General features: G+C 41.2%; 2 protein-coding genes and 19 non-coding genes across 21 annotated transcripts; 7 read left to right on the top strand and 14 right to left on the bottom strand.

The window, feature by feature from the left end:
* Window positions 1-1232: 1232 nt before the first annotated feature.
* Window positions 1233-1305, bottom strand: trnav-cac (transfer RNA valine (anticodon CAC)). The gene has a single exon. It is a non-coding gene; the product is annotated as a tRNA-Val (tRNA).
* A 109-nt stretch (window positions 1306-1414) lies between these two features.
* trnav-cac (transfer RNA valine (anticodon CAC)) lies at window positions 1415-1487 on the top strand. The gene has a single exon. It is a non-coding gene; the product is annotated as a tRNA-Val (tRNA).
* Window positions 1488-1652: 165 nt separating this feature from the next.
* On the bottom strand, window positions 1653-1725 carry trnav-cac (transfer RNA valine (anticodon CAC)). The gene has a single exon. It is a non-coding gene; the product is annotated as a tRNA-Val (tRNA).
* Window positions 1726-2994: 1269 nt separating this feature from the next.
* trnav-cac (transfer RNA valine (anticodon CAC)) lies at window positions 2995-3067 on the bottom strand. Its single transcript has one exon. It is a non-coding gene; the product is annotated as a tRNA-Val (tRNA).
* A 1736-nt stretch (window positions 3068-4803) lies between these two features.
* trnav-cac (transfer RNA valine (anticodon CAC)) lies at window positions 4804-4876 on the bottom strand. Its single transcript has one exon. It is a non-coding gene; the product is annotated as a tRNA-Val (tRNA).
* Window positions 4877-6378: 1502 nt separating this feature from the next.
* Window positions 6379-6451, bottom strand: trnav-cac (transfer RNA valine (anticodon CAC)). Its single transcript has one exon. It is a non-coding gene; the product is annotated as a tRNA-Val (tRNA).
* A 109-nt stretch (window positions 6452-6560) lies between these two features.
* trnav-cac (transfer RNA valine (anticodon CAC)) lies at window positions 6561-6633 on the top strand. Its single transcript has one exon. It is a non-coding gene; the product is annotated as a tRNA-Val (tRNA).
* A 165-nt stretch (window positions 6634-6798) lies between these two features.
* Window positions 6799-6871, bottom strand: trnav-cac (transfer RNA valine (anticodon CAC)). Its single transcript has one exon. It is a non-coding gene; the product is annotated as a tRNA-Val (tRNA).
* A 1720-nt stretch (window positions 6872-8591) lies between these two features.
* Window positions 8592-8664, bottom strand: trnav-cac (transfer RNA valine (anticodon CAC)). The gene has a single exon. It is a non-coding gene; the product is annotated as a tRNA-Val (tRNA).
* Window positions 8665-9926: 1262 nt separating this feature from the next.
* trnav-cac (transfer RNA valine (anticodon CAC)) lies at window positions 9927-9999 on the bottom strand. Its single transcript has one exon. It is a non-coding gene; the product is annotated as a tRNA-Val (tRNA).
* A 652-nt stretch (window positions 10000-10651) lies between these two features.
* Window positions 10652-10724, top strand: trnav-aac (transfer RNA valine (anticodon AAC)). The gene has a single exon. It is a non-coding gene; the product is annotated as a tRNA-Val (tRNA).
* Window positions 10725-11501: 777 nt separating this feature from the next.
* On the bottom strand, window positions 11502-11574 carry trnav-cac (transfer RNA valine (anticodon CAC)). The gene has a single exon. It is a non-coding gene; the product is annotated as a tRNA-Val (tRNA).
* Window positions 11575-11683: 109 nt separating this feature from the next.
* trnav-cac (transfer RNA valine (anticodon CAC)) lies at window positions 11684-11756 on the top strand. The gene has a single exon. It is a non-coding gene; the product is annotated as a tRNA-Val (tRNA).
* A 165-nt stretch (window positions 11757-11921) lies between these two features.
* trnav-cac (transfer RNA valine (anticodon CAC)) lies at window positions 11922-11994 on the bottom strand. Its single transcript has one exon. It is a non-coding gene; the product is annotated as a tRNA-Val (tRNA).
* A 642-nt stretch (window positions 11995-12636) lies between these two features.
* trnav-aac (transfer RNA valine (anticodon AAC)) lies at window positions 12637-12709 on the top strand. The gene has a single exon. It is a non-coding gene; the product is annotated as a tRNA-Val (tRNA).
* A 1011-nt stretch (window positions 12710-13720) lies between these two features.
* Window positions 13721-13793, bottom strand: trnav-cac (transfer RNA valine (anticodon CAC)). The gene has a single exon. It is a non-coding gene; the product is annotated as a tRNA-Val (tRNA).
* Window positions 13794-14688: 895 nt separating this feature from the next.
* trnav-aac (transfer RNA valine (anticodon AAC)) lies at window positions 14689-14761 on the top strand. Its single transcript has one exon. It is a non-coding gene; the product is annotated as a tRNA-Val (tRNA).
* LOC137606259 (histone H1-like) lies at window positions 14710-17789 on the bottom strand. Its single transcript, XM_068331436.1, has one exon. It carries the CDS (start codon window positions 17205-17207, stop codon window positions 16542-16544), a length of 666 nt encoding a protein of 221 aa, XP_068187537.1. The 5' UTR covers window positions 17208-17789; the 3' UTR covers window positions 14710-16541.
* On the top strand, window positions 15715-15787 carry trnav-cac (transfer RNA valine (anticodon CAC)). The gene has a single exon. It is a non-coding gene; the product is annotated as a tRNA-Val (tRNA).
* Window positions 17790-18061: 272 nt separating the features above from the next.
* Window positions 18062-20363, bottom strand: LOC137606089 (histone H2A-like). The gene has a single exon (XM_068331159.1). It carries the CDS (start codon window positions 19962-19964, stop codon window positions 19575-19577), a length of 390 nt encoding a protein of 129 aa, XP_068187260.1. The 5' UTR covers window positions 19965-20363; the 3' UTR covers window positions 18062-19574.
* Window positions 20364-21190: 827 nt separating this feature from the next.
* On the bottom strand, window positions 21191-21263 carry trnav-cac (transfer RNA valine (anticodon CAC)). Its single transcript has one exon. It is a non-coding gene; the product is annotated as a tRNA-Val (tRNA).
* Between the last annotated feature and the right edge of the window lie 4900 nt (window positions 21264-26163).

The following is a 26163-nucleotide window of genomic DNA, read 5'->3' as shown; positions in this document are numbered from 1 at the left end:
TTTTATTTATTTTATTTCATTAATTGCGTGCATAAAATAAAATCCCCACATCAAACACCAACCCTCCTCTCTTGTCCAGATGTATCAATGTGTTCCCTTTTTTCTCTTTTGTTTTGTGTATTTTCATAAATCTAATACTTCACATGTTCACAACCGACATACTTCAAATTGTCACCACCGGATCCCGCCAACTCCCACTTCTTACTGCCAGATAGACAATGGAAAATAATTTCCCTACACAAATATAGTATGTTTCTCCTTCTTAACGATGAGCTCACTGACCCTGGGGCTAGGTTCTTTGGGCTTGGGTTCGGAATGCTTACTGACTGTCCCCTGGGTGTTTTTTGTAACCTTGCTCGTCAAGTTTAACTCTATTGTCAAGGTTTCCGTAGTGTAGTGGTTATCACGTTCGCCTAACACGCGAAAGGTCCTCGGTTCGAAACCGGGCGCAAACATTTTTCTTTTTCATTAACTTTTAATAGTCCAGGACAATTAGGAAATAAAATTAGTGCCATCGGCTCTGGACAAGATGACAGGAGGACCCACTTCTGTCACTCGTAACTCTAGTCCATGCACTCCACCCTCCACTTTGTTTGACCAAAGTCCCACACTAACCCGTCAACTTAAAATAACAATGACAGTTCCCGCCAGGTTTCGAACTCGAGACCTTTCGAGTGTGACGTGAATGTGTTAACCACTACACTAGAGAAAGTGGCAAGTTGCCCCAAATAATGGAAGCTCAGTACTTATTAAAAATAGTATTGATTGAAAGTTTGATTTTGCAACAATGACTTGCCTTGGAAAATATTTTATACCAGTAAAAAATTAGACCAGTTTTCACAAGCGGTTTCCTGAGCAGAGTTTCCGCAGTGTAAGTGGTTATCACCTGAGAGGGAGTGGAACATGTTGACTTCATGTTAAGGCATAACAGAATCATCAATAACCGGGTGATCAGCAGATTTGATGGGAGTGTGAGGAAGTAGTGCGATGTCTGTGGTTAGAAGAAGAGACATGACCCATGAATATAGAGAATTAAAGCATATCACAAAAATAAGAGGAGTAGGCAAGAGATGTTTTATTTTTCCGTAGTGTAGTGGTTATAACACTCGCCTAACAGTCGAAAGGTCCTCGTTTCGAAACCGGGAGGAAATAAAAAGATTTTTCATTCAATTTCGATAGCGCAGGACAATTTAGAAATAAAATCTGCATCATTCATTCAGAAAGGCCATGACTGTTTCCACCCGGTTTCGGACCGGGGACCTTTTGCGTGTGAGGCTAATGTGATAACCACTACACTACGGAAACTTTAAACAAGCTGTAAATAATGGAAGGTCAATACTTATTAAACATGTGACTGATGGAAATACTTTGGACCAAATTGGAAAAGTTCATATCAAGTCTTCCACTGACTAGTGTTTCCGTAGTGTAGTGGTTATCACGTTCGCCTCACATGCGAAAGGTCCCTGGTTTGAAACCGGGCGGAAACAAAATTTTTGTTTTTTTTCATTAGGTTACAATAGACCAAGGAATAAAAAAAAATTCAGCACCACCGGCTGTGGACCAGATGACAGGAGTACGCACTGACGTCCTGACTGAACTAGTAAATACCACTGAAGTCCCTCACTAATACATTGATTAAGAAAATCCATAATTGTTTCTGCCCGGTTTCGAACCGGGGACCTTTCGCGTGTGAGGCGAACGTGATAACCACTACACTACGGAAACCTATTGTATTAGAAATCAATGAGGGTAAATACTTATTTAGAAAGGCAAGTATGACTGTGCTACAATGACCTGAAAATATTTCGGACTGATTTTCAAAAGTGGATATCTTTAAAGCAAGTAGCACATCTTGTCACCATCTACCCAACTATTATCTACATTTCCGAGTCATTTTAGATCTGTTATTGATTATAAATATTTCGTCAAATTCACTCTTACCCGACCTTCGTTTGCGCACACCAGCTCTTTTTTTATCCATTATTTCTATTTTTATTTATTTTATTTCATTAATTGCGTGCATAAAATAAAATCCCCACATCAAACACCAACCCTCCTCTCTTGTCCAGATGTATCAATGTGTTCCCTTTTTTCTCTTTTGTTTCGTGTATTTTCATAAATCTAATACTTCACATGTTCACAACCGACATACTTCAAATTGTCACCACCGGATCCCGCCAACTCCCACTTCTTATTGCCAGATAGACAGTGGAAAAATAATTTCCCTACAGAAATAAAGTATGTTTCTCCTTCTTAACGATGAGCTCACTGACCCTGGGGCTAGGTTCTTTGGGCTTGGGTTCGGAATGCTTACTGACTGTCCCCTGGGTGTTTTTTGTAACCTTGCTCGTCAAGTTTAACTCTATTGTCAAGGTTTCCGTAGTGTAGTGGTTATCACCTGAGAATGAAGTGGAACATTTTGACTGTGAACATTTTGACTTCATGTTAAGGCATAACAGAATCATCAATAACCGGGTGATCAGCAGATTTGATGGGAGTGTGAGGAAGTAGTGCGATGTCTGTGGTTAGAAGAAGAGACATGTATGCATGACCCATGAGAATTAAAGCATATCACAAAAATAAGAGGAGTAAGCAAGAGATGTTTTATTTTTCCGTAGTGTAGTGGTTATAACGCTCGCCTAACAGTCTAAAGGTCCTCGGTTCGAAACCGGGAGGAAATAAAAAGATTTTTCATTCAATTTCGATAGCGCAGGACAATTTAGAAATAAAATCTGCATCATTCATTCAGAAAGGCCATGACTGTTTCCACCCGGTTTCCAACCGATGACCTTTCGCGAAAGGTCCCCGGTTCGAAACCGGGCGGAAACAAAATTGTTGATTTTTTTCATTAGGTTACAATAGAACAAGGAATTAAAAAAAATTCAGCACCACCGGCTGTGGACCAGATGACAGGAGTACGCACTACCGTCCTGACTGAACTAGTAAATACCACTGAAGTACCTCACTAATACATTGATTACGAAAATCCATAATTGTTTCCGCCCGGTTTCGAACCGGGGACCTTTCGCGTGTGAGGCGAACGTGATAACCACTACACTACGGAAACCTATTGTATTAGAAATCAATGAGGGTAAATACTTATTTAGAAAGGCAAGTATGACTGTGCTACAATGACCTGAAAATATTTCGGACTGATTTTCAAAAGTGGATATCTTTAAAGCAAGTAGCACATCCTGTCACCATCTACCCAACTATTATCTACATTTCCGAGTCATTTTAGATCTGTTATTGATTATAAATATTTCGTCAAATTCACTCTTACCCGACCTTCGTTTGTGCACACCAGCTCTTTTTTTATCCATTATTTCTATTTTTATTTATTTTATTTCATTAATTGCGTGCATAAAATAAAATCCCCACATCAAACACCAACCCTCCTCTCTTGTCCAGATGTATGATTGTGTTCCCTTTTTTCTCTTTCGTTTCGTGTATTTCCATAAATCTAATACGTACTTCACATGTTCACAACCGACATACTTCAAATTGTCACCACCGGATCCCGCCAACTCCCACTTCTTATTGCCAGATAGACAGTGGAAAAATAATTTCCCTACACAAATAAAGTATGTTTCTCCTTCTTAACGATGAGCTCACTGACCCTGGGGCTAGGTTCTTTGGGCTTGGGTTCGGAATGCTTACTGACTGTCCCCTGGGTGTTTTTTGTAAGCTTGCTCGTCAAGTTTAACTCTATTGTCAAGGTTTCCGTAGTGTAGTGGTTATCACGTTCGCCTAACACGCGAAAGGTCCTCAGTTCGAAACTGGGTGGAAACAGGTTTTTTTTTTCATTAACTTTTAATAGTCCGGGACAATTAGGAAATAAAATTATTGCCATCGGCTCTGGACCAGATGACAGGAGGACCCACTTCTGTCACTCGTAACTCTAGTCCATGCACTCCACCCTCCACTTTGTTTGACCAAAGTCCCACACTAACCCGTCAACTTAGAATAACAATGACAGTTCCCGCCCGGTTTCGAACTCGAGACCTTTCGAGTGTGACGTGAATGTGTTAACCACTACACTACAGAAACTGGCAAGTTGCCCCAATAATGGAAGCTCAGTACTTATTAAAAATAGTATTGATTGAAGGTTTGATTTTGCAACAATGACTTGCCTTGGAAAATATTTTATACCAGTAAAAATTTAGTCCAGTTTTCACAAGCGGTTTCCTGAGCAGAGTTTCCGCAGTGTAAGTGGTTATCACCTGAGAGGGAGTGGAACATGTTGACTTCATGTTAAGGCATAACAGAATCATCAATAACCGGGTGATCAGCAGATTTGATGGGAGTGTGAGGAAGTAGTGCGATGTCTGTGGTTAGAAGAAGAGACATGTATGCATGACCCATGAGAATTAAAGCATATCACAAAAATAAGAGGAGTAGGCAAGAGATGTTTTATTTTTCCGTAGTGTAGTGGTTATAACGCTCGCCTAACAGTCTAAAGGTCCTCGGTTCGAAACCGGGAGGAAATAAAAAGATTTTTCATTCAATTTCGATAGCGCAGGACAATTTAGAAATAAAATCTGCATCATTCATTCAGAAAGGCCATGACTGTTTCCACCCGGTTTCCAACCGATGACCTTTCGCGAAAGGTCCCCGGTTCGAAACCGGGCGGAAACAAAATTGTTGATTTTTTTCATTAGGTTACAATAGAACAAGGAATAAAAAAAAATTCAGCACCACCGGCTGTGGACCAGATGACAGGAGTACGCACTGACGTCCTGACTGAACTAGTAAATACCACTGAAGTCCCTCACTAATACATTGATTACGAAAATCCATAATTGTTTCCGCCCGGTTTCGAACCGGGGACCTTTCGCGTGTGAGGCGAACGTGATAACCACTACACTACGGAAACCTATTGTATTAGAAATCAATGAGGGTAAATACTTATTTAGAAAGGCAAGTACGACTGTGCTACAATGACCTGAAAATATTTCGGACTCATTTTCAAAAGTGGATATCTTTAAAGCAAGTAGCACATCTTGTCACCATCTACCCAACTATTATCTACATTTCCGAGTCATTTTAGATCTGTTATTGATTATAAATATTTCGTCAAATTCACTCTTACCCGACCTTCGTTTGTGCACACCAGCTCTTTTTTTATCCATTATTTCTATTTTTATTTATTTTATTTCATTAATTGCGTGCATAAAATAAAATCCCCACATCAAACACCAACCCTCCTCTCTTGTCCAGATGTATGATTGTGTTCCCTTTTTTCTCTTTCGTTTCGTGTATTTCCATAAATCTAATACGTACTTCACATGTTCACAACCGACATACTTCAAATTGTCACCACCGGATCCCGCCAACTCCCACTTCTTATTGCCAGATAGACAGTGGAAAAATAATTTCCCTACACAAATAAAGTATGTTTCTCCTTCTTAACGATGAGCTCACTGACCCTGGGGCTAGGTTCTTTGGGCTTGGGTTCGGAATGCTTACTGACTGTCCCCTGGGTATTTCTGTAAAGCTGGTCGTCAAGTTTAACTCTAATGTCAAGGTTTCCGTAGTGTAGTGGTTATCACGTTTGCCTAACACGCGAAAGGTCCTCGGTTCGAAACCGGGCGGAAACAGGTTTTTTTTTCATTAACTTTCAATAGTCCAGGACAATTAGGAAATAAAATTAGTGCCATCGGCTCTGGACCAGATGACAGGTGGACCCACTTCTGTCACTCGTAACTCTAGTCCATCCACTCCACCCTCCACTTTGTTTGACCAAAGTCCCACACTAACCCGTCAACTTACAATAACAATGACTGTTCCCGCCCGGTTTCGAACTCGAGACCTTTCGAGTGTGACGTGAATGTGTTAACCACTACACTACAGAAAGTGGAAAGTTGCCCCAAATAATGGAAGCTCAGTACTTATTAAAAATATTATTGATTGCAGGTTTGATTTTGCAACAATGACTTGCCTTGGAAAATATTTTATACCAGTAAAAATTTAGACCAGTTTTCACAAGCGGTTTCCTGAGCAGAGTTTCCGCAGTGTAAGTGGTTATCACCTGAGAGGGAGTGGAACATGTTGACTTCATGTTAAGGCATAACAGAATCATCAATAACCGGGTGATCAGCAGATTTGATGGGAGTGTGAGGAAGTAGTGCGATGTCTGTGGTTAGAAGAAGAGACATGTATGCATGACCCATGAGAATTAAAGCATATCACAAAAATAAGAGGAGTAGGCAAGAGATGTTTTATTTTTCCGTAGTGTAGTGGTTATAACACTCGCCTAACAGTCTAAAGGTCCTCGGTTCGAAACCGGGAGGAAATAAAAAGATTTTTCATTCAATTTCGATAGCGCAGAACAATTTAGAAATAAAATCTGCATCATTCATTCAGAAAGGCCATGACTGTTTCCACCCGGTTTCGGACCGGGGACCTTTTGCGTGTGAGGCTAATGTGATAACCACTACACTACGGAAACTTTAAACAAGCTGTAAATAATGGAAGGTCAATACTTATTAAACATGTGACTGATGGAAATACTTTGGACCAAATTGGAAAAGTTCATATCAAGTCTTCCACTGACTAGTGTTTCCGTAGTGTAGTGGTTATCACGTTCGCCTCACATGCGAAAGGTCCCTGGTTTGAAACCGGGCGGAAACAAAATTTTTGTTTTTTTTCATTAGGTTACAATAGACCAAGGAATAAAAAAAAATTCAGCACCACCGGCTGTGGACCAGATGACAGGAGTACGCACTGACGTCCTGACTGAACTAGTAAATACCACTGAAGTCCCTCACTAATACATTGATTAAGAAAATCCATAATTGTTTCCGCCCGGTTTCGAACCGGGGACCTTTCGCGTGTGAGGCGAACGTGATAACCACTACACTACGGAAACCTATTGTATTAGAAATCAATGAGGGTAAATACTTATTTAGAAAGGCAAGTATGACTGTGCTACAATGACCTGAAAATATTTCGGACTCATTTTCAAAAGTGGATATCTTTAAAGCAAGTAGCACATCTTGTCACCATCTACCCAACTATTATCTACATTTCCGAGTCATTTTAGATCTGTTATTGATTATAAATATTTCGTCAAATCCACTCTTACCCGACCTTCGTTTGCGCACACCAGCTCTTTTTTTATCCATTATTTCTATTTTTATTTATTTTATTTCATTAATTGCGTGCATAAAATAAAATCCCCACATCAAACACCAACCCTCCTCTCTTGTCCAGATGTATCAATGTGTTCCCTTTTTTCTCTTTTGTTTCGTGTATTTTCATAAATCTAATACTTCACATGTTCACAACCGACATACTTCAAATTGTCACCACCGGATCCCGCCAACTCCCACTTCTTATTGCCAGATAGACAGTGGAAAAATAATTTCCCTACACAAATAAAGTATGTTTCTCCTTCTTAACGATGAGCTCACTGACCCTGGGGCTAGGTTCTTTGGGCTTGGGTTCGGAATGCTTACTGGCTGTCCCCTGGGTGTTTTTTGTAACCTTGCTCTTCAAGTTTAACTCTATTGTCAAGGTTTCCGTAGTGTAGTGGTTATCACGTTCGCCTAACACGCGAAAGGTCCTCGGGCGGAAACAGTTTTTTTTTTCATTAACTTTTAATAGTCCAGGACAATTAGGAAATAAAAATAGTGCCATCGGCTCTGGACCAGATGACAGGAGGACCCACTTCTGTCACTCGTAACTCTAGTCCATGCACTCCACCCTCCACTTTGTTTGACCAAAGTCCCACACTAACCCGTCAATTTACAATAACAATGACAGTTCCCGTCCGGTTTCGAACTCGAGACCTTTCGAGTGTGACGTGAATGTGTTAACCACTACACTACAGAAACTGGCAAGTTGCCCCAATAATGGAAGCTCAGTACTTATTAAAAATAGTATTGATTGAAGGTTTGATTTTGCAACAATGACTTGCCTTGGAAAATATTTTATACCAGTAAAAATTTAGACCAGTTTTCACAAGCGGTTTCCTGAGCAGAGTTTCCGCAGTGTAAGTGGTTATCACCTGAGAGGGAGTGGAACATGTTGACTTCATGTTAAGGCATAACAGAATCATCAATAACCGGGTGATCGGCAGATTTGATGGGAGTGTGAGGAAGTAGTGCGATGTCTGTGGTTAGAAGAAGAGACATGTATGCATGACCCATGAGAATTAAAGCATATCACAAAAATAAGAGGAGTAGGCAAGAGATGTTTTATTTTTCCGTAGTGTAGTGGTTATAACGCTCGCCTAACAGTCTAAAGGTCCTCGGTTCGAAACCGGGAGGAAATAAAAAGATTTTTCATTCAATTTCGATAGCGCAGGACAATTTAGAAATAAAATCTGCATCATTCATTCCGAAAGGCCATGACTGTTTCCACCCGGTTTCCAACCGATGACCTTTCGCGAAAGGTCCCCGGTTCGAAACCGGGCGGAAACAAAATTGTTGATTTTTTTCATTAGGTTACAATAGAACAAGGAATTAAAAAAAATTCAGCACCACCGGCTGTGGACCAGATGACAGGAGTACGCACTACCGTCCTGACTGAACTAGTAAATACCACTGAAGTACCTCACTAATACATTGATTAAGAAAATCCATAATTGTTTCCGCCCGGTTTCGAACCGGGGACCTTTCGCGTGTGAGGCGAACGTGATAACCACTACACTACGGAAACCTATTGTATTAGAAATCAATGAGGGTAAATACTTATTTAGAAAGGCAAGTATGACTGTGCTACAATGACCTGAAAATATTTCGGACTGATTTTCAAAAGTGGATATCTTTAAAGCAAGTAGCACATCTTGTCACCATCTACCCAACTATTATCTACATTTCCGAGTCATTTTAGATCTGTTATTGATTATAAATATTTCGTCAAATCCACTCTTACCCGACCTTCGTTTGCGCACACCAGCTCTTTTTTTATCCATTATTCCTATTTTTATTTATTTTATTTCATTAATTGCGTGCATAAAATAAAATCCCCACACCAACCCTCCTCTCTTGTCCAGATGTATCAATGTGTTCCCTTTTTTCTCTTTTGTTTCGTGTATTTTCATAAATCTAATACTTCACATGTTCACAACCGACATACTTCAAATTGTCACCACCGGATCCCGCCAACTCCCACTTCTTATTGCCAGATAGACAGTGGAAAAATAATTTCCCTACAGAAATAAAGTATGTTTCTCCTTCTTAACGATGAGCTCACTGACCCTGGGGCTAGGTTCTTTGGGCTTGGGTTCGGAATGCTTACTGACTGTCCCCTGGGTGTTTTTTGTAACCTTGCTCGTCAAGTTTAACTCTATTGTCAAGGTTTCCGTAGTGTAGTGGTTATCACCTGAGAATGAAGTGGAACATTTTGACTGTGAACATTTTGACTTCATGTTAAGGCATAACAGAATCATCAATAACCGGGTGATCAGCAGATTTGATGGGAGTGTGAGGAAGTAGTGCGATGTCTGTGGTTAGAAGAAGAGACATGTATGCATGACCCATGAGAATTAAAGCATATCACAAAAATAAGAGGAGTAAGCAAGAGATGTTTTATTTTTCCGTAGTGTAGTGGTTATAACGCTCGCCTAACAGTCTAAAGGTCCTCGGTTCGAAACCGGGAGGAAATAAAAAGATTTTTCATTCAATTTCGATAGCGCAGGACAATTTAGAAATAAAATCTGCATCATTCATTCAGAAAGGCCATGACTGTTTCCACCCGGTTTCCAACCGATGACCTTTCGCGAAAGGTCCCCGGTTCGAAACCGGGCGGAAACAAAATTGTTGATTTTTTTCATTAGGTTACAATAGAACAAGGAATTAAAAAAAATTCAGCACCACCGGCTGTGGACCAGATGACAGGAGTACGCACTACCGTCCTGACTGAACTAGTAAATACCACTGAAGTACCTCACTAATACATTGATTACGAAAATCCATAATTGTTTCCGCCAGGTTTCGAACCGGGGACCTTTCGCGTGTGAGGCGAACGTGATAACCACTACACTACGGAAACCTATTGTATTAGAAATCAATGAGGGTAAATACTTATTTAGAAAGGCAAGTATGACTGTGCTACAATGACCTGAAAATATTTCGGACTGATTTTCAAAAGTGGATATCTTTAAAGCAAGTAGCACATCCTGTCACCATCTACCCAACTATTATCTACATTTCCGAGTCATTTTAGATCTGTTATTGATTATAAATATTTCGTCAAATTCACTCTTACCCGACCTTCGTTTGTGCACACCAGCTCTTTTTTTATCCATTATTTCTATTTTTATTTATTTTATTTCATTAATTGCGTGCATAAAATAAAATCCCCACATCAAACACCAACCCTCCTCTCTTGTCCAGATGTATGATTGTGTTCCCTTTTTTCTCTTTCGTTTCGTGTATTTCCATAAATCTAATACGTACTTCACATGTTCACAACCGACATACTTCAAATTGTCACCACCGGATCCCGCCAACTCCCACTTCTTATTGCCAGATAGACAGTGGAAAAATAATTTCCCTACACAAATAAAGTATGTTTCTCCTTCTTAACGATGAGCTCACTGACCCTGGGGCTAGGTTCTTTGGGCTTGGGTTCGGAATGCTTGCTGACTGTCCCCTGGGTGTTTTTTGTAACCTTGCTTGTCAAGTTTAACTCTATTGTCAAGGTTTCCGTAGTGTAGTGGTTATCACGTTCGCCTAACACGCGAAAGGTCCTCGGTTCGAAACCGGGCGGAAACAGTTTTTTTTTTTCATTAACTTTCAATAGTCCAGGACAATTAGGAAATAAAATTAGTGCCATCGGCTCTGGACCAGATGACAGGAGGACCCACTTCTGTCACTCGTAACTCTAGTCCATGCACTCCACCCTCCACTTTGTTTGACCAAAGTCCCACACTAACCCGTCAACTTAGAATAACAATGACAGTTCCCGCCCGGTTTCGAACTCGAGACCTTTCGAGTGTGACGTGAATGTGTTAACCACTACACTACAGAAACTGGCAAGTTGCCCCAATAATGGAAGCTCAGTACTTATTAAAAATAGTATTGATTGAAGGTTTGATTTTGCAACAATGACTTGCCTTGGAAAATATTTTATACCAGTAAAAATTTAGACCAGTTTTCACAAGCGGTTTCCTGAGCAGAGTTTCCGCAGTGTAAGTGGTTATCACCTGAGAGGGAGTGGAACATGTTGACTTCATGTTAAGGCATAACAGAATCATCAATAACCGGGTGATCGGCAGATTTGATGGGAGTGTGAGGAAGTAGTGCGATGTCTGTGGTTAGAAGAAGAGACATGACCCATGAATATAGAGAATTAAAGCATATCACAAAAATAAGAGGAGTAGGCAAGAGATGTTTTATTTTTCCGTAGTGTAGTGGATATAACGCTCGCCTAACAGTCTAAAGGTCCTCGGTTCGAAACCAGGAGGAAATAAAAAGATTTTTCATTCAATTTCGATAGCGCAGGACAATTTAGAAATAAAATCTGCATCATTCATTCAGAAAGGCCATGACTGTTTCCACCCGGTTTCGAACCAGGGACCTTTTGCGTGTGAGGCTAATGTGATAACCACTACACTACGGAAACTTTAAACAAGCTGTAAATAATGGAAGGTCAATACTTATTAAACATGTGACTGATGGAAATACTTTGGACCAAATTGGAAAAGTTCATATCAAGTCTTCCACTGACTAGTGTTTCCGTAGTGTAGTGGTTATCATGTTCGCCTCACATGCGAAAGGTCCCTGGTTTGAAACTGGGCGGAAACAAAATTTTTGTTTTTTTTCATTAGGTTACAATAGACCAAGGAATAAAAAAAAATTCAGCACCACCGGCTGTGGACCAGATGACAGGAGTACGCACTGACGTCCTGACTGAACTAGTAAATACCACTGAAGTCCCTCACTAATACATTGATTAAGAAAATCCATAATTTTTTCCGCCCGGTTTCGAACCGGGGACCTTTCGCGTGTGAGGCGAACGTGATAACCACTACACTACAGAAACCTATTGTATTAGAAATCAATGAGGGTAAATACTTATTTAGAAAGGCAAGTATGACTGTGCTACAATGACCTGAAAATATTTCGGACTGATTTTCAAAAGTGGATATCTTTAAAGCAAGTAGCACATCTTTTCACCATCTACCCAACTATTATCTACATTTCCGAGTCATTTTATGATCTGTTATTGATTATAAATATTTCGTCAAATCCACTCTTACCCGACCTTCGTTTGCGCACACCAGCTCTTTTTTTATCCATTATTTCTATTTTTATTTATTTTATTTCATTAATTGCGTGCATAAAATAAAATCCCCACACCAACCCTCCTCTCTTGTCCAGATGTATCAATGTGTTCCCTTTTTTCTCTTTTGTTTCGTGTATTTTCATAAATCTAATACTTCACACGTTCACAACCGACATACTTCAAATTGTCACCACCGGATCCCGCCAACTCCCACTTCTTACTGCCAGATAGACAGTGGAAAAATAATTTCCCTACACAAATAAAGTATGTTTCTCCTTCTTAACGATGAGCTCACTGATCCTGGTGCTAGGTTCTTTGGGCTTGGTTTCGGAATGCTTGCTGACTGTCACCTGGATGTTTTTTGTAAGCTTGGTCGTCAAGTTTAGCTCTATTGTCAAGGTTTCCGTAGTGTAGTGGTTATCACGTTCGCCTAACACGCGAAAGGTCCTTGGTTCGAAACCGGGCGGAAACAGGTTTTTTTTTCATTAACTTTCAATAGTCCAGGACAATTAGGAAATAAAATTAGTGCCATCGGCTCTGGACCAGATGACAGGAGGACCCACTTCTGTCACTCGTAACTCTAGTCCATCCACTCCACCCTCCACTTTGTTTGACCAAAGTCCCACACTAACCCGTCAACTTAGAATAACAATGACTGTTCCCGTCCGGTTTCGAACTCGAGACCTTTCGAGTGTGACGTGAATGTTTTAACCACTACACTACAGAAACTGGCAAGTTGCCCCAATAATGGAAGCTCAGTACTTATTAAAAATAGTATTGATTGAAGGTTTGATTTTGCAACAATGACTTGCCTTGGAATATATTTTATACCAGTAAAAATTTACACCAGTTTTCACAAGCGGTTTCCTGAGCAGAGTTTCCGCAGTGTAAGTGGTTATCACCTGAGAATGAAGTGGAACATTTTGACTTCATGTTAAGGCATAACAGAATCATCAATAACCGGGTGATCAGCAGATTTGATGGGAGTGTGAGGAAGTAGTGCGATGTCTGTGGTTAGAAGAAGAGACATGACCCATGAATATAGAGAATTAAAGCATATCACAAAAATAAGAGGAGTAGGCAAGAGATGTTTTATTTTTCCGTAGTGTAGTGGTTATAACGCTCGCCTAACAGTCTAAAGGTCCTCGGTTCGAAACCGGTAGGAAATAAAAAGATTTTTCATTCAATTTCGATAGCGCAGGACAATTTAGAAATAAAATCTGCATCATTCATTCCGAAAGGCCATGACTGTTTCCACCCGGTTTCCAACCGATGACCTTTCGCGAAAGGTCCCCGGTTCGAAACCGGGCGGAAACAAAATTGTTGATTTTTTTCATTAGGTTACAATAGAACAAGGAATAAAAAAAAAATTCAGCACCACCGGCTGTGGACCAGATGACAGGAGTACGCACTGACGTCCTGACTGAACTAGTAAATACCACTGAAGTCCCTCACTAATACATTGATTAAGAAAATCCATAATTGTTTCCGCCCGGTTTCGAACCAGGGACCTTTCGCGTGTGAGGCGAACGTGATAACCACTACACTACGGAAACCTGTTGCATTACAAATTAATGAGGGTAAATACTTATTTAGAAAGGCAAGTATGACTGCGCTACAATGACCTGAAAATATTTCGGACTGATTTTCAAAAGTGGATATCTTTAAAGCAAGTAGCACATCTTGTCACCATCTACCCAACTATTATCTACATTTCCGAGTCATTTTAGATCTGTTATTGATTATAAATACCGACATACTTCAAATTGTCACCACCGGATCCCGCCAACTCCCACTTCTTACTGCCAGATAGACAGTGGAAAAATAATTTCTCTACAGAAATAAAGTATGTTTCTCCTTCTTAACGATGAGCTCACTGACCCTAGTGCTAGGTTCTTTGGGTTTGGAAAGCTTGCTGACTGCTTTTGCCGGTGTAATGACTGCTGCTGACTCGTCCGCTATTCTTTAACTCGACGTTTCCGCCACAGAAAATCTGGCTGTTTTATCACCTGTGTTTTCTCCTCACAGATAAGAGCCGTGGGGGCCACTGGGGGCCAGCCGGAGGCCGACAGTGAGGGTGGTCGGAAGCCCACGGCCCCTCTTCACAGCGGGGTTTCTCACAGCTGTGCTGCTCTCCTCGTTGTCCGCGTAATGTGTTTTAAAACTCAACGAAGCTCCGTGGAAATCCGGCCAGTATGTTTGATCACCGAACGTCTGTAAACGCAGCCGTCGGTTCCTGCCACCCTGTAATAAACTGAAGTTAATCGGATGGCACCAAACACAACGATGGGGACGGGGCTTCCTGTGTCAGTGAACGTCTCAGCTGCTGAGACCGATGTTAAATAATAATTTTTACTCTTTTGACATGTGACCCCACAGATCCGTGTACTACAAAGTGTCCCCTGGGTGTTTTTTGTACCCCTGGTCGTCAAGTTTTACTCTATTGTCAAGGTTTCCGTAGTGTAGTGGTTATCACGTTCGCCTAACACGCGAAAGGTCCTTGGTTCGAAACCGGGCGGAAACAGCTTTTTTTTTCATTAACTTTTAATAGTCCAGGACAATTAGGAAATAAAATTAGTGCCATCGGCTCTGGACCAAATGACAGGAGGACCCACTTCTGTCACTCGTAACTCTAGTCCATCCACTCCACCCTCCACTTTGTTCGACCAAGGTCCCACACTAACCCGTCAACTTAGAATAACAATGACAGTTCCCGCCCGGTTTCGAACTCGAGACCTTTCGAGTGTGACGTGAATGTGTTAACCACTACACTAGAGAAAGTGGCAAGTTGCCCCAAATAATGGAAGCTCAGTACTTATTAAAAATAGTATTGATTGAAGGTTTGATTTTGCTACAATGACTTGCCTTGGAAAATATTTTATACCAGTAAAAATTTACACCAGTTTTCACAAGCGGTTTCTTGAGCAGAGTTTCCGCAGTGTAAGTGGTTATCACCTGAGAATGAAGTGGAACATTTTGACTTCATGTTAAGGCATAACAGAATCATCAATAACAGGGTGATCAGCAGATTTGATGGGAGTGTGAGGAAGTAGTGCGATGTCTGTGGATAGAAGAAGAGACATGTATGAATGACCCATGAGAATTAAAGCATATCACAAAAATAAGAGGAGTAGGCAAGAGATGTTTTATTTTTCCGTAGTGTAGTGGTTATAACACTCGCCTAACAGTCGAAAGGTCCTCGGTTCGAAACCGGGAGGAAATAAAAAGATTTTTCATTCAATTTCGATAGCGCAGGACAATTTAGAAATAACATCTGCATCATTCACTCAGAAAGGCCATGACAGTTTCCACCGGGTTTCGAACCGGGGACCTTTCGCCTTTCGTGATAACCACTACACTACGGAAACTTTAAACAGGCTGTGAATAATGGAACCTCAATACTTATTAGACATGTGACTGATGGAAATACTTTGGACCAAATTGGAAAAGTTCATATCAAGTCTACCACTGATCAGTGTTTCCGTAGTGTAGTGGTTATCACGTTCGCCTCACACGCGAAAGGTCCCCGGTTCGAAACCGGGCGGAAACATTACCAATTTTTTTTTAATTGATTGTTGAACTGTGATATTTTAAACTGTACGGATAATATTCTGCACATTCTTCTGCGGAAGAAATTGTTTTTTCATGGTTCTTGACACTTCCTCAATTTTCAGGTTGTCTGTACTGTCAAATTGCATTAAGGATAAAAATATCTTTAATGTACTTTGTACATCTGTTCATCTATTGTGCTCTTTTTGTGTACATTTCCAACTCATTTTAGATCTATCATTGATTCAAATCATTTCAGAAAATTCTCTTACCAGCTCTACTTCATCCATTCTACTTTGTCTAATTTATTGTGCCTATACAATAAAATTCCCACATCAGACACCAACCCCTCCTCTCGCGTCCAGAACAATCAGTGTGTTCACTTTTTTACTTTTGTTTCGTATATATAAATATATTACTTAAATAAATATATTTCATTTACACTTAGGTTCATATTAGACAACACAACCGACACAATTCAAATGATCCACCACCGGATCGCGCCAACTCCCGCGTCCCACTGTCGGGGCGTCAGTGGGCGTGTCAGCAGCGCTTCCATTGAAGTGTGGGCGTCACCCATCGAGCCAGATCAGACAGCACTTCTGTCAGTTACAGGAATCTAGTAAGAGTTTATAGTGAACGAAACATAATGAATAAATTCCCAGACTAATGCCGGGAGCAGGCGGCTCTTTCAGGGCTCAGTGGGTGGCTCTTAAAAGAGCCTTTGTTTTCAGGTGATCAGTAAGATGGACAGCTCACTTCTTTTTCTGAGTCACCTTCTTGGGTGCGGGTTTCTTCGTCTTCCCTACAGGCTTCCTGGACTTCACGGGAGCAGACCGTCTGGACACTTTGGGGCTCTTGGGCTTGTTGGCGGTTTTGCCTCCCTTCTTAGCGGTCCCGGCGGACGGCTTGGCTGTCCTGCTCTTGGGCTTGCTCTTTTCTTTCTTCGGCGTTGCTGGCTTCTTGGCCGCCTTCTTAGGGGTTGGCTTTTTCTTGTTGGTTGGCTTGGTCTTCTTAGTCGGGGACGCCTTCGATGCAGACCTCTTGGATTTAGCTGCTGTCTTCTTGGGGGAACCCGTCCTCTTTGCAGGAACCTTCACCTTCTGCTCTGCCTTCTTGTTCAGCTTGAAAGAACCGGACGCCCCCGTCCCTTTGGTCTGGATCACTTTCTCACTCTCCACTAACCGCTTGATGGTCAGTCTGATACGGGTCTTGTTCTTTTCCACGTTGTAGCCTCCCAAAGCAAGCTGCGCCTTCAGGGCAGTCCCTGACATTCCGTTCCGGTCATTCGATGTCTTCAGGATGGTCAGAATTCGGTCCTTGAGACCCGGACCTGGAGGTCTCGGTCTTGGTTTCCTCTTCGTTACCTTCGCCTGGCTGGCCGCTGGGGCCTGAGCAGGTGGGGCTTCCACGTCTGCCATCGTTTCACGGGGGAAACAAAAACTCTTTATGTACGTAAACGTGTCAGAACAGCGTTTGACTGGAGAACCGACTCAGGAGGCTGGACTTAAGCACAGCATGAGAACCGTAGAGACTCAACTCAGCGAGTGTCTCCTCCGTGAGGCGCTAATGTCGTCCCACTTGTGTTTTCTCCCCACAAACAAAAGCTCAAAAGTAAATATCGGGGAAACATTTCCGATATCTATTGAACCTGATCGATAGCAGACTAGTGTGTCTACATGCTGATAACATTCACAGCCCCCAGACTCTTCTCTTTTTTCTAAGGAAGCCTCGAAACCCGGCAGATTCACCGCCGTGCCGAGCGCCTCTCGGCGACTTTTCCTCTTTATTTATCTGCAAAAATGTTTTTATATTTGTGAAAGCTGCGTCAAAATCAGTCTCACTAGAAGCCAGCATGTTTTTTAAGAGACCGAACGTCAAGATAGCCATCGATTAATGACTGTCTTGTAAAAAAACGAACTTATTCGAGTGGCTCCAAACACACCGATGGCGCCCGGATTTCTTGTTGTTGCGAACTTGCTGTTTGCCATTGATGACTACATTTAATATCAAACATGTGGAGATAATAATTCTTTTAACCTAGAAATACACGGAAAACAATACAGTTCGAGTCCCGCAGATAAACGTGTCTGCTGTATTATTCTAAACTATCACAGACGAAACGGAGCATTTGTGTTATTGCTGCTGTAGACCTGTGATGACCATACTCGTCATAGTCGGTCATGCTTTTATTAACACAAATAGTTAAATGAATGACAACAAATACAAGCTTAGACGTGGTGACTGATTGGAATTATCTGAAGTTGTAAATAGAATATTACTGGTCTATAGACTGTGGCGATGACTTATTATTTACTCTGAAAACACTAAATGGATTCTTCAGTCAGGCAAACTTATTCCAGTCAGGTCACCAAGAAATAAAAAAATGTTATGAAAGTAAAATAATAATATCACAAGATGTCATTCAGAAATATGTGATACTGCACTATTGAAGGAATAATAACATCTGTGGACAGCATTAGCTCAAATTGCAGGGTAGGAAAAGGAGAGACAGTGTTGAACAGGGGGGTAAGTGAACCCCAACAGAGACCCTCGCTGCACTCACAGCATCGCCACGTGGCTGACCATCACTCCATATTTACATATGTATAGGCCATGTAAGCCATCCTTGACCTTGTGTTTTAATTTTTTATACTGATTATAATCCCCGCAGGGAAATTAGTGGCACACTCTAGTTAGTTCAAATCATGCATATACATGTGTGTACAGGCCCTGAACACACACACACATGGGGCCATACGCATGCAGAGGAGGTAGACTGGCGGGCAGCTCCTTTGTGGTGCGCCCCAAATAAGCAACGTGTAAGGAGGACGGTACCTTGCTCAAGGGCGCCTCAGCAGAGGGGAGCTCTGTCAGCTCACCTCCGGGTGTTCTTTTGGGTGGGAGCGGGAATCGAACTGCTGATCTCTGAAACATTGGACGACCTGCTCTACCGCGAGCTCTACCACTGAGCCACTGCCTCCCCAAATTACTCCTTTCACTCTACACATGACTTTTTTCTGTTAGATACATGATATATTTGTGCAGGCCTCCAATACACACAACACAGAAGGGGCCTGCGAGCATGCAGTTAGTGAATACAACACAACAGTACATGGGGAGGCAGAGTGAAGGGCAGCTTCTTCTGGTAGCGCCCCAATTGAGCAACTTGTAAGGGGACGGCGCCTTGCTCAAGTGCGCCTCGGCAGTGGCCGGGAGGTGAGCTGACACCTGTCGGATGTCCGGCGGGAGCAGGACAGCCGATGTCTGGGCGATGTCTGGTTAGAAGACATTTGCTCTACCGCTGAGCCACTGCCGCCCAGTGGCCCAGTGTGTGTATGTGTGTGTATGTGTGTGTGGGTAAAAAGTGAAAAGACAATTGATGAAAAACTTCAATATAAAAGGATTTTGTCATTTGTGACCGAATTTCATTACCATTATAATTTGCATTATTGCAATGAAATTCACAAGAAAATATAATTACGGCAAAGAATATAAAATTTGAATTCTTTACCAATAGAAATTAGGTGGAAAAAAGCAATGCGGAAGTAATTGGTTTTAAAATAAAACTAAGTCAACTAAGTATCTGAGGAGGCGACATGAAAGGAACTCCAAGTCATCTGAGGTGACATTCTGGTGGTGGGTGAGTCACTAACTTGTCATTTTGTTCGCAGATGCACTTCTGCGTGATCCGCCTAGTGGCAGGAATAACGTAATAACGCTCTTTCCTCGAGGTGGGCGGCTCTTAAAAGAGCCTTTGTTTTGGGCCGGTATTGGTACCGAGTCTTTTACTTCTTGCTGGCCTTGTCGGTCTTCTTGGGCAGCAGGACTGCCTGGATGTTGGGCAGCACCCCGCCCTGAGCAATGGTCACCCCTCCCAGCAGCTTGTTGAGCTCCTCGTCGTTGCGGACGGCCAGCTGTAGGTGTCGGGGGATGATCCTGGTCTTCTTGTTATCGCGGGCAGCGTTTCCGGCCAGCTCCAGGATCTCAGCGGTCAGGTACTCCAGCACCGCCGCCAGGTAGACCGGAGCTCCGGCACCGACGCGCTCGGCGTAGTAACCCTTCCTCAGCAGCCTGTGAACGCGGCCAACCGGGAACTGGAGGCCAGCGCGAGAGGAGCGGGTCCTCGCCTTAGCTCTGGACTTCGGTCCCTGCAACCCTTTCCCACGTCCAGACATCCTATTTGTTTGTTTGTTTGTTTGTTTGTTTGTTTGTTTGTATGCTTACTTATTTTCCATTGGACAGAACAACAATCTGTCTGCTCAGATGAAACTTCAATTTATATAAGAAGCTGACTGCTCGCTGATTGGCTAGACTAAACTCGACAATTATTAGCCAATCAGAAAAGAGCAGCTGTAAGCGTCATTCAAAGCGCAACATCTCCAATGTGTGGGACTTTCAGAGCAAAATGTGCTGTTCTTTTTTCAAAATTAAAGTAGCGCGAAGTCATAAAAGTGTTAACTGGCATTGCTATTACTACTCAATACATTCATCACACAATGCATACTTTAGACGTGATAGTGGCCATATTTACCAATGTTAACTTCATTGAAGATTTCAACGATATCTACCCTATAGCGGAGTATTTTCACTATGTAGTATAGAGGAAAAACAAATTGTAAATCTAAGTCAATCGATTAATGCATGACATGAGTGTCTGCAATCTCCCTCTAAAGTGACTATAATCAGAGATTAGTGTTTAGTAGATTATTTCTTTGTTGTAACAATATTTTTTGGAAATAAATCTTACAGCGTTGGAAAGCCTGTTTGTTCCCCAATGGGGAACAGTATTTGTGGGGTCAGCTGCAGAATTGTCTGGATTTGCGCCCGTGAAACGTGACAAATCTTCTCTAAACAGCTTAATATTCATGCTGTTGGCTCTTTTTGGTGGATTGGATGACTGAAATTTGGTAATTTGACAATTATTCAGTGAATACATAAGAGCCTCAGTGGTGTGTAGAAGAGCCACACACAACAGCCTGGTATCTCCTTCTCCTGTTGATCACCACCGTCACACTGCTGCGGGATGGCATCTCAGTCTTAGATGTCTGTGTAGGTCCTCAGTTATCCAGGTCAGGGTTATCCAAAGCTGTTTAAGTCAATCCACTGGACGTCTAGTGGATTGACTTAAACAGCTTTGGACATCTCACTCTTCAACATTTGTTGTAGGTCAGCAAACTTGATTGTGTCGGTCACTCTGGCAGACAATGGCACGCCAAAGCTGATCCTACTATAGTGTTCAATGGGGTTGAGCTTCATCATTGAACAAAACGTTCCTCCACTTCTTCAGGTCCTAGTGTAGGTGTTGTCGACACCAGAGCAGACAGGTTTCAAAGTGAAGGATGGCTGTGGCACACATTAGATACAGTTCAATGATCCCAGACTGGGAAATTCAGTCAAAAACTGTTTCCGCCCGGTTTCGAACCGGGGACCTTTCGCGTGTGAGGCGAACGTGATAACCACTACACTACGGAAACTGATTACTCGGTAGAAATGTGGCGCCATTTAGAAGGGGAATAAAGTGGATAAATTGGACTTCTAATGATAATCTTTTTGCCATCAGGGGAAAATAAGTTCTGTATTTATGGTCACCTGTTCTCATGCGTCACGACTCACATTAGATCGCTACTGGAACGATTTCGACACCGGATGCAGTTCTTCTTATGGCCACATGGTGGCAGCAGTGAATAACGTCACGATCAGTCCGTCTCGTTTTAGTTTCTGTTGTAATAAATATAGCCTCAGCCTCACAAACAAAACATTACTCTTATTTTCTTAATATGAAAACAATAAAACTGAACATGTTAAAAGTGTTGTGGTTCATCTGAGTGAAAGCTGTTTAGAGTTTTAATGATCAGAGGTCTTATTCTGGGTCGTCAGGTCCCTAAAATCGATAAATAAGTGTCAGAAATCTCATTTACAAATATGGGGGCTTGGTTTTTCATGCTTATTTACATAATTCTTGTATATGTAGCAGCTTGTAATATAGATTTATTTAAAGCGACATTTAACAACATCACAGACTGTAGTATTAAAAATGGTTGGTCAGCAATATTTCCATTACACACGGATTGCGTAAATTGTTATCCAGATTAAAGAACCGGTTCAACATCCACTCCAGTGCTTGAGAGTTTCCTCATAAACGACTGCTGGATTCATTTCTGAGACGTTTTGGAGGGGTGGGTTTGGGTCAACCTCAGGTGAGGGTGTGAGCCCAGGTGGATGCTACATGCTAAGCTAACACAGGAACAGCAGCAGCGCATGTCAGAAGGTTGCAGGTTAACCTGGAATCTTTTTTTGCATGCAGACTGTGTCAAGGTGAGCAGCAACAGAAAGCAAAGCAATAAAAGGCTTCGCTTTTACGACCCGCCGCCATCATCAAACTTTCCATAAAGTGGAGTTTTATGGCCAGTTGGCTGGTTAATGGTTCACCTGCAGACAGGTGACAGGGGAAGCAGAAACAAGATGGACACTCGCTTGACACACACCTTATCTCCTCTGGTGAAACGTTCTTCAGTCTGTTCTTCTCCGTTGTTCTTTTTCTCATCTGAATTCCTGCTGCTTCATAATTCATTCAGTTTAATGATGTTACCTGATCAGGTGTCTGTTGACAGGAGGTTTCTAGACGACCGTCTGTGAACGAATCTTCGATCCACAACCTCCATCTACGTCATTTTCTGATCTATTGCATTTTTATTGCTCTGAAATAAAACGATAATGTAAATAATACCCTAACCCCTTAATAAATCTCAACAATTTATCAGTAAGAAATGAAGGAAATTATTATTAGTAATCATAATTTAAAAATTATCAGTTTAGTTTCACGTCTTGTTTATTGAGCTTATCGCATCATATGGAAGGTTTTTTTCTTACATTTAATACAAACTTATGTAAATATAATGATTCTTTTAACATTAAACATTATTCAACTCTTATGTGCTGTTTATTTTGGATTATTTTATAATTAAAACTTTCTTTGTAGTTTTGTTTCCGGTCTGAGATTGACCAAATTTTGATTATCATATTTATAATAATAATAAAACGTATTATTATTATTATTATTATTATTATTATTATTATTATTATTATTATTATATATCATTGTTGAACAAGCATTAACGTCGCAATGATTTTATTTTCTAAATGTATGTTAAACTGTAATTTTGTGGTAAAAATAGATTAATGTTACATTTAATTTGATGCAGTGCTCTAAAAATAACCAAATGATTAATTCTTTTTCCTTCTTCATTTGGCAGAACATGAATATTTGTTTTTATTTCTTTTGTTTAAAAATATGAATTTCATTTTACATCCACCATAAACTGCATGAATAAACCTTTTATGTCACTGCCGTTATGCGAGACTCAGAATCACGATGATCGGCTCAAATAGAAAATCATATATCGGACACTTATATTGTGAAATACAAAAAAAAATTATTGTTTCTGTTATTTTAATTTTCATACGAAAATAGTGTGAAAGTTAAAAGGAGTTTGAAGAAGATGAAAAAGAAGAAGACGGTGATCGGCAGGTGCAGCGAGCCTCACATTATTCAGCATCAATATAACATCTATCAAACACTTGAAATCACAAATACTCGTGTGCGATGAGAATTATTGTGGTTTTTATGTGATTTTACTGCTGCAGACTAAACTAAATACTCATCAGTGTAAAACAATAAATCTCCCATAAATCCATAAAGACGCAGATAATTCCTCCTCAGGACGGCGGCAGAACGGGGACCGGAGGCCGGCAGGAGGAAGGTTGTCGCTGGGAGGCTGCCGGGGTCGACCCAGGCACCTCAGTGCCCACGAGCAAAACATGAGTTTAACGTATAAAAGATGCGAAAAGATGCTTCTGCTCTGAACGTGTACTTCAGGTATAGTGCTCCTATATATACACTTCATGTTATATTGTACCTGATTCTCATTTCAGTGTGAAATATATTCCTACAATTGTTTTCCATTTCGAAAATACCTGGAATCACGTCGTGCGTGATTTTTTTTTTTAATGTGATGAACGAAAAAGCACAAGTTTATTTCTCTATGAAGGAAATAAAATTAAATTACAAGCACCCCAATAAAGTGAAGACCATGAAACACTCCATATTATCTATGCGTGAGTTTTATTAAATGTCACGGATGGGGACAGGACCCACATGTAATACACCAGGGGAGAAGTCTGCATCCACCTGAAACCTGAAGACAATCTTTCATCGAACTGAGGTCTGAGCAGAGCTTCACTAACAGTAATGCGTGGATTTATAGCAGGCGTGAATTCAGGACAGTTGACAGGAGGCAAAACCTGTATGGGAACATGACATAAAGTTTAATAATGTGAACTCACAGCTTTAGACTCAGGGTTTGTTCTTTCAATATTTAACTTCTTCAGATTCAATAAAGTTAGCTTTGTTTTATAGCCAAAAGCAATGTAAATATAATTTTAATTTTCATAAATAATCCGGATGTTTCCTCCTTGGCTGATGCAGCCTGTAAGACCAGAAAAGATTATTTTTCCCACCATTGATCTGGTCCCTAAACGCATCCTGAAATGAAGCGATTCCCCGCGTTTACCCACAGGATTTATAGACACGGTCGCACACATTTAAACCATAAAGCCTGAGAAGCACGATACGTGGCCAACTGTACGCTTCTGTGTGTGTGTGTGTGTGTGTGTGTGTGTGTGTGTGTGTGTGTGTGTGTGTGTGTGTGTGTGTGTGTGTGTGTGTGTGTGTGTGTGTGTGTGTGTGTGTTTTTTAAAATGATTAACCTTTACTGCCTCCTCCAGCTCTGCTCGTCTCTCAGGGTCGTAAACGTGGGGAGAAGTTCTGTCCTTCATATCTTCAGAAAACATTGACAGCTCTGGGTGTGACCCAGATATCACCACGATTCCCGAAAAAGAATCTTTTGATGCAATCGGCGCCATTTTCAACGCCTCCTGTGACACGAATATCAATCTATTTGGCTGTGTGTGAAATACAGAGTGGGAAAAAGTCATTCCCTAAGGAGATAATAAAAAGTGTACTTCTTCTTTCAATCAAGATCAATGGCTGACTTTCTCACCAAATGATATAATGACATATAATTTATATGTGACCGATGTATGTTAAATATATATAACATATTTTGATTTGAAGATTACATCTAATTACCATTAGTTTTAAAGCTCCTTGTAAACTTTACAAACATTTTCTGCACATTAGCCTGTTAGTCTTTGAATCTTAGCTCAGAACAGATTCACTCAGCAGCAAACAGACACCAGTGAGGTCAGCTACTTAGCATAGTTTAGCATTCATCTGCTAAAAGGCAGAGGCTTTTCTCTGGGGCAGGTGGACACCTGGAGAAGGACAGCTGCTGCTTTCTGCCACAGTCTACAATCCATTCTGCTACAGCCATTTGTAACCACGGCAACCACCAAGTGATGAAACAACACAGCAGCAGATATTGAGACACACATAACAAATATTAGAGGATTTTTTTTTTAAAAAGATGTAAAAATGTAGTTAAAATGTAGAAAAAAACACACAGTGTGATCCAGAAATTCAGAAAAAAACAAACATTATAAACAATGATTTAATGGGGGGGTCTGCAAGTCAGTCTCATCTGTAGGCCAGTCCCAAGCCTGGATAAATGCAGAGGTTTGCAGCAGGAAGGGCATCAGGCACAAAAAGCTTTACCAAACAAATATAAGAGTTGATCTAAAAATGTAAAAAAGGATGACACACTGTAGCGACCCCTAATGTGACAAGCTGAAAGGAAGTTTGTGTAATTTTGCTAATAGTAGCTAGTTAAGTTTTATTGCCGTTTTTCTCATTTACACAGAGCGAAGGTGGATAAAATAATTGGTAGGCCTCCCTGGGAGGAATGAGTGTTAGCTATAAACTAATGTAACAGTGAGGTTAAACGTTTGGTATCTTTTGTCTTTCTTGTTTCTTCCTCTGTTGTTTTCCTCTTCCTGTTCTGTCTCCTTCAAACCATCCTGGTGTCAGAATTCACAGGTGCAGTCTGGGTAAACAATGGCCAGAAACAGACGGGCTGGCTTCTCCCGCCATTAGCATGCTTTAGGAGAATTAGCATTTCTACCTTGCTCAGAGGCTCAGAGGTGTGACTAAACCTCGGTCGTCTCTAGGTCGTGACCTTAGACCCTTAGCGACCGCGGGAGTGATGTAAGATCCAGGTTAATAAGGTTGTTAAAGTGTCACTGATCTGCTTGTGTGAAGGGTCAAATTATTAGATTATTACAGGGTAAACAGTGACGCACAATCAGATTACAGCAAACGACTCAGGCAAACACAACCTCAAACCTCTGGAGCCTCATAGACCGACTTAGTGGCGGCTGCTTTCATATACACGTGTGTATGTGTGTGTGTGTCTGTGT

This window comes from Antennarius striatus, chromosome 13 (assembly GCF_040054535.1).
Source record: "Antennarius striatus isolate MH-2024 chromosome 13, ASM4005453v1, whole genome shotgun sequence".
NCBI classification, from domain to species: Eukaryota; Metazoa; Chordata; class Actinopteri; order Lophiiformes; family Antennariidae; genus Antennarius; species Antennarius striatus.
Note: the sequence above shows the minus strand (reverse complement) of the source record. Positions and strands in the feature narration are given on the sequence as shown.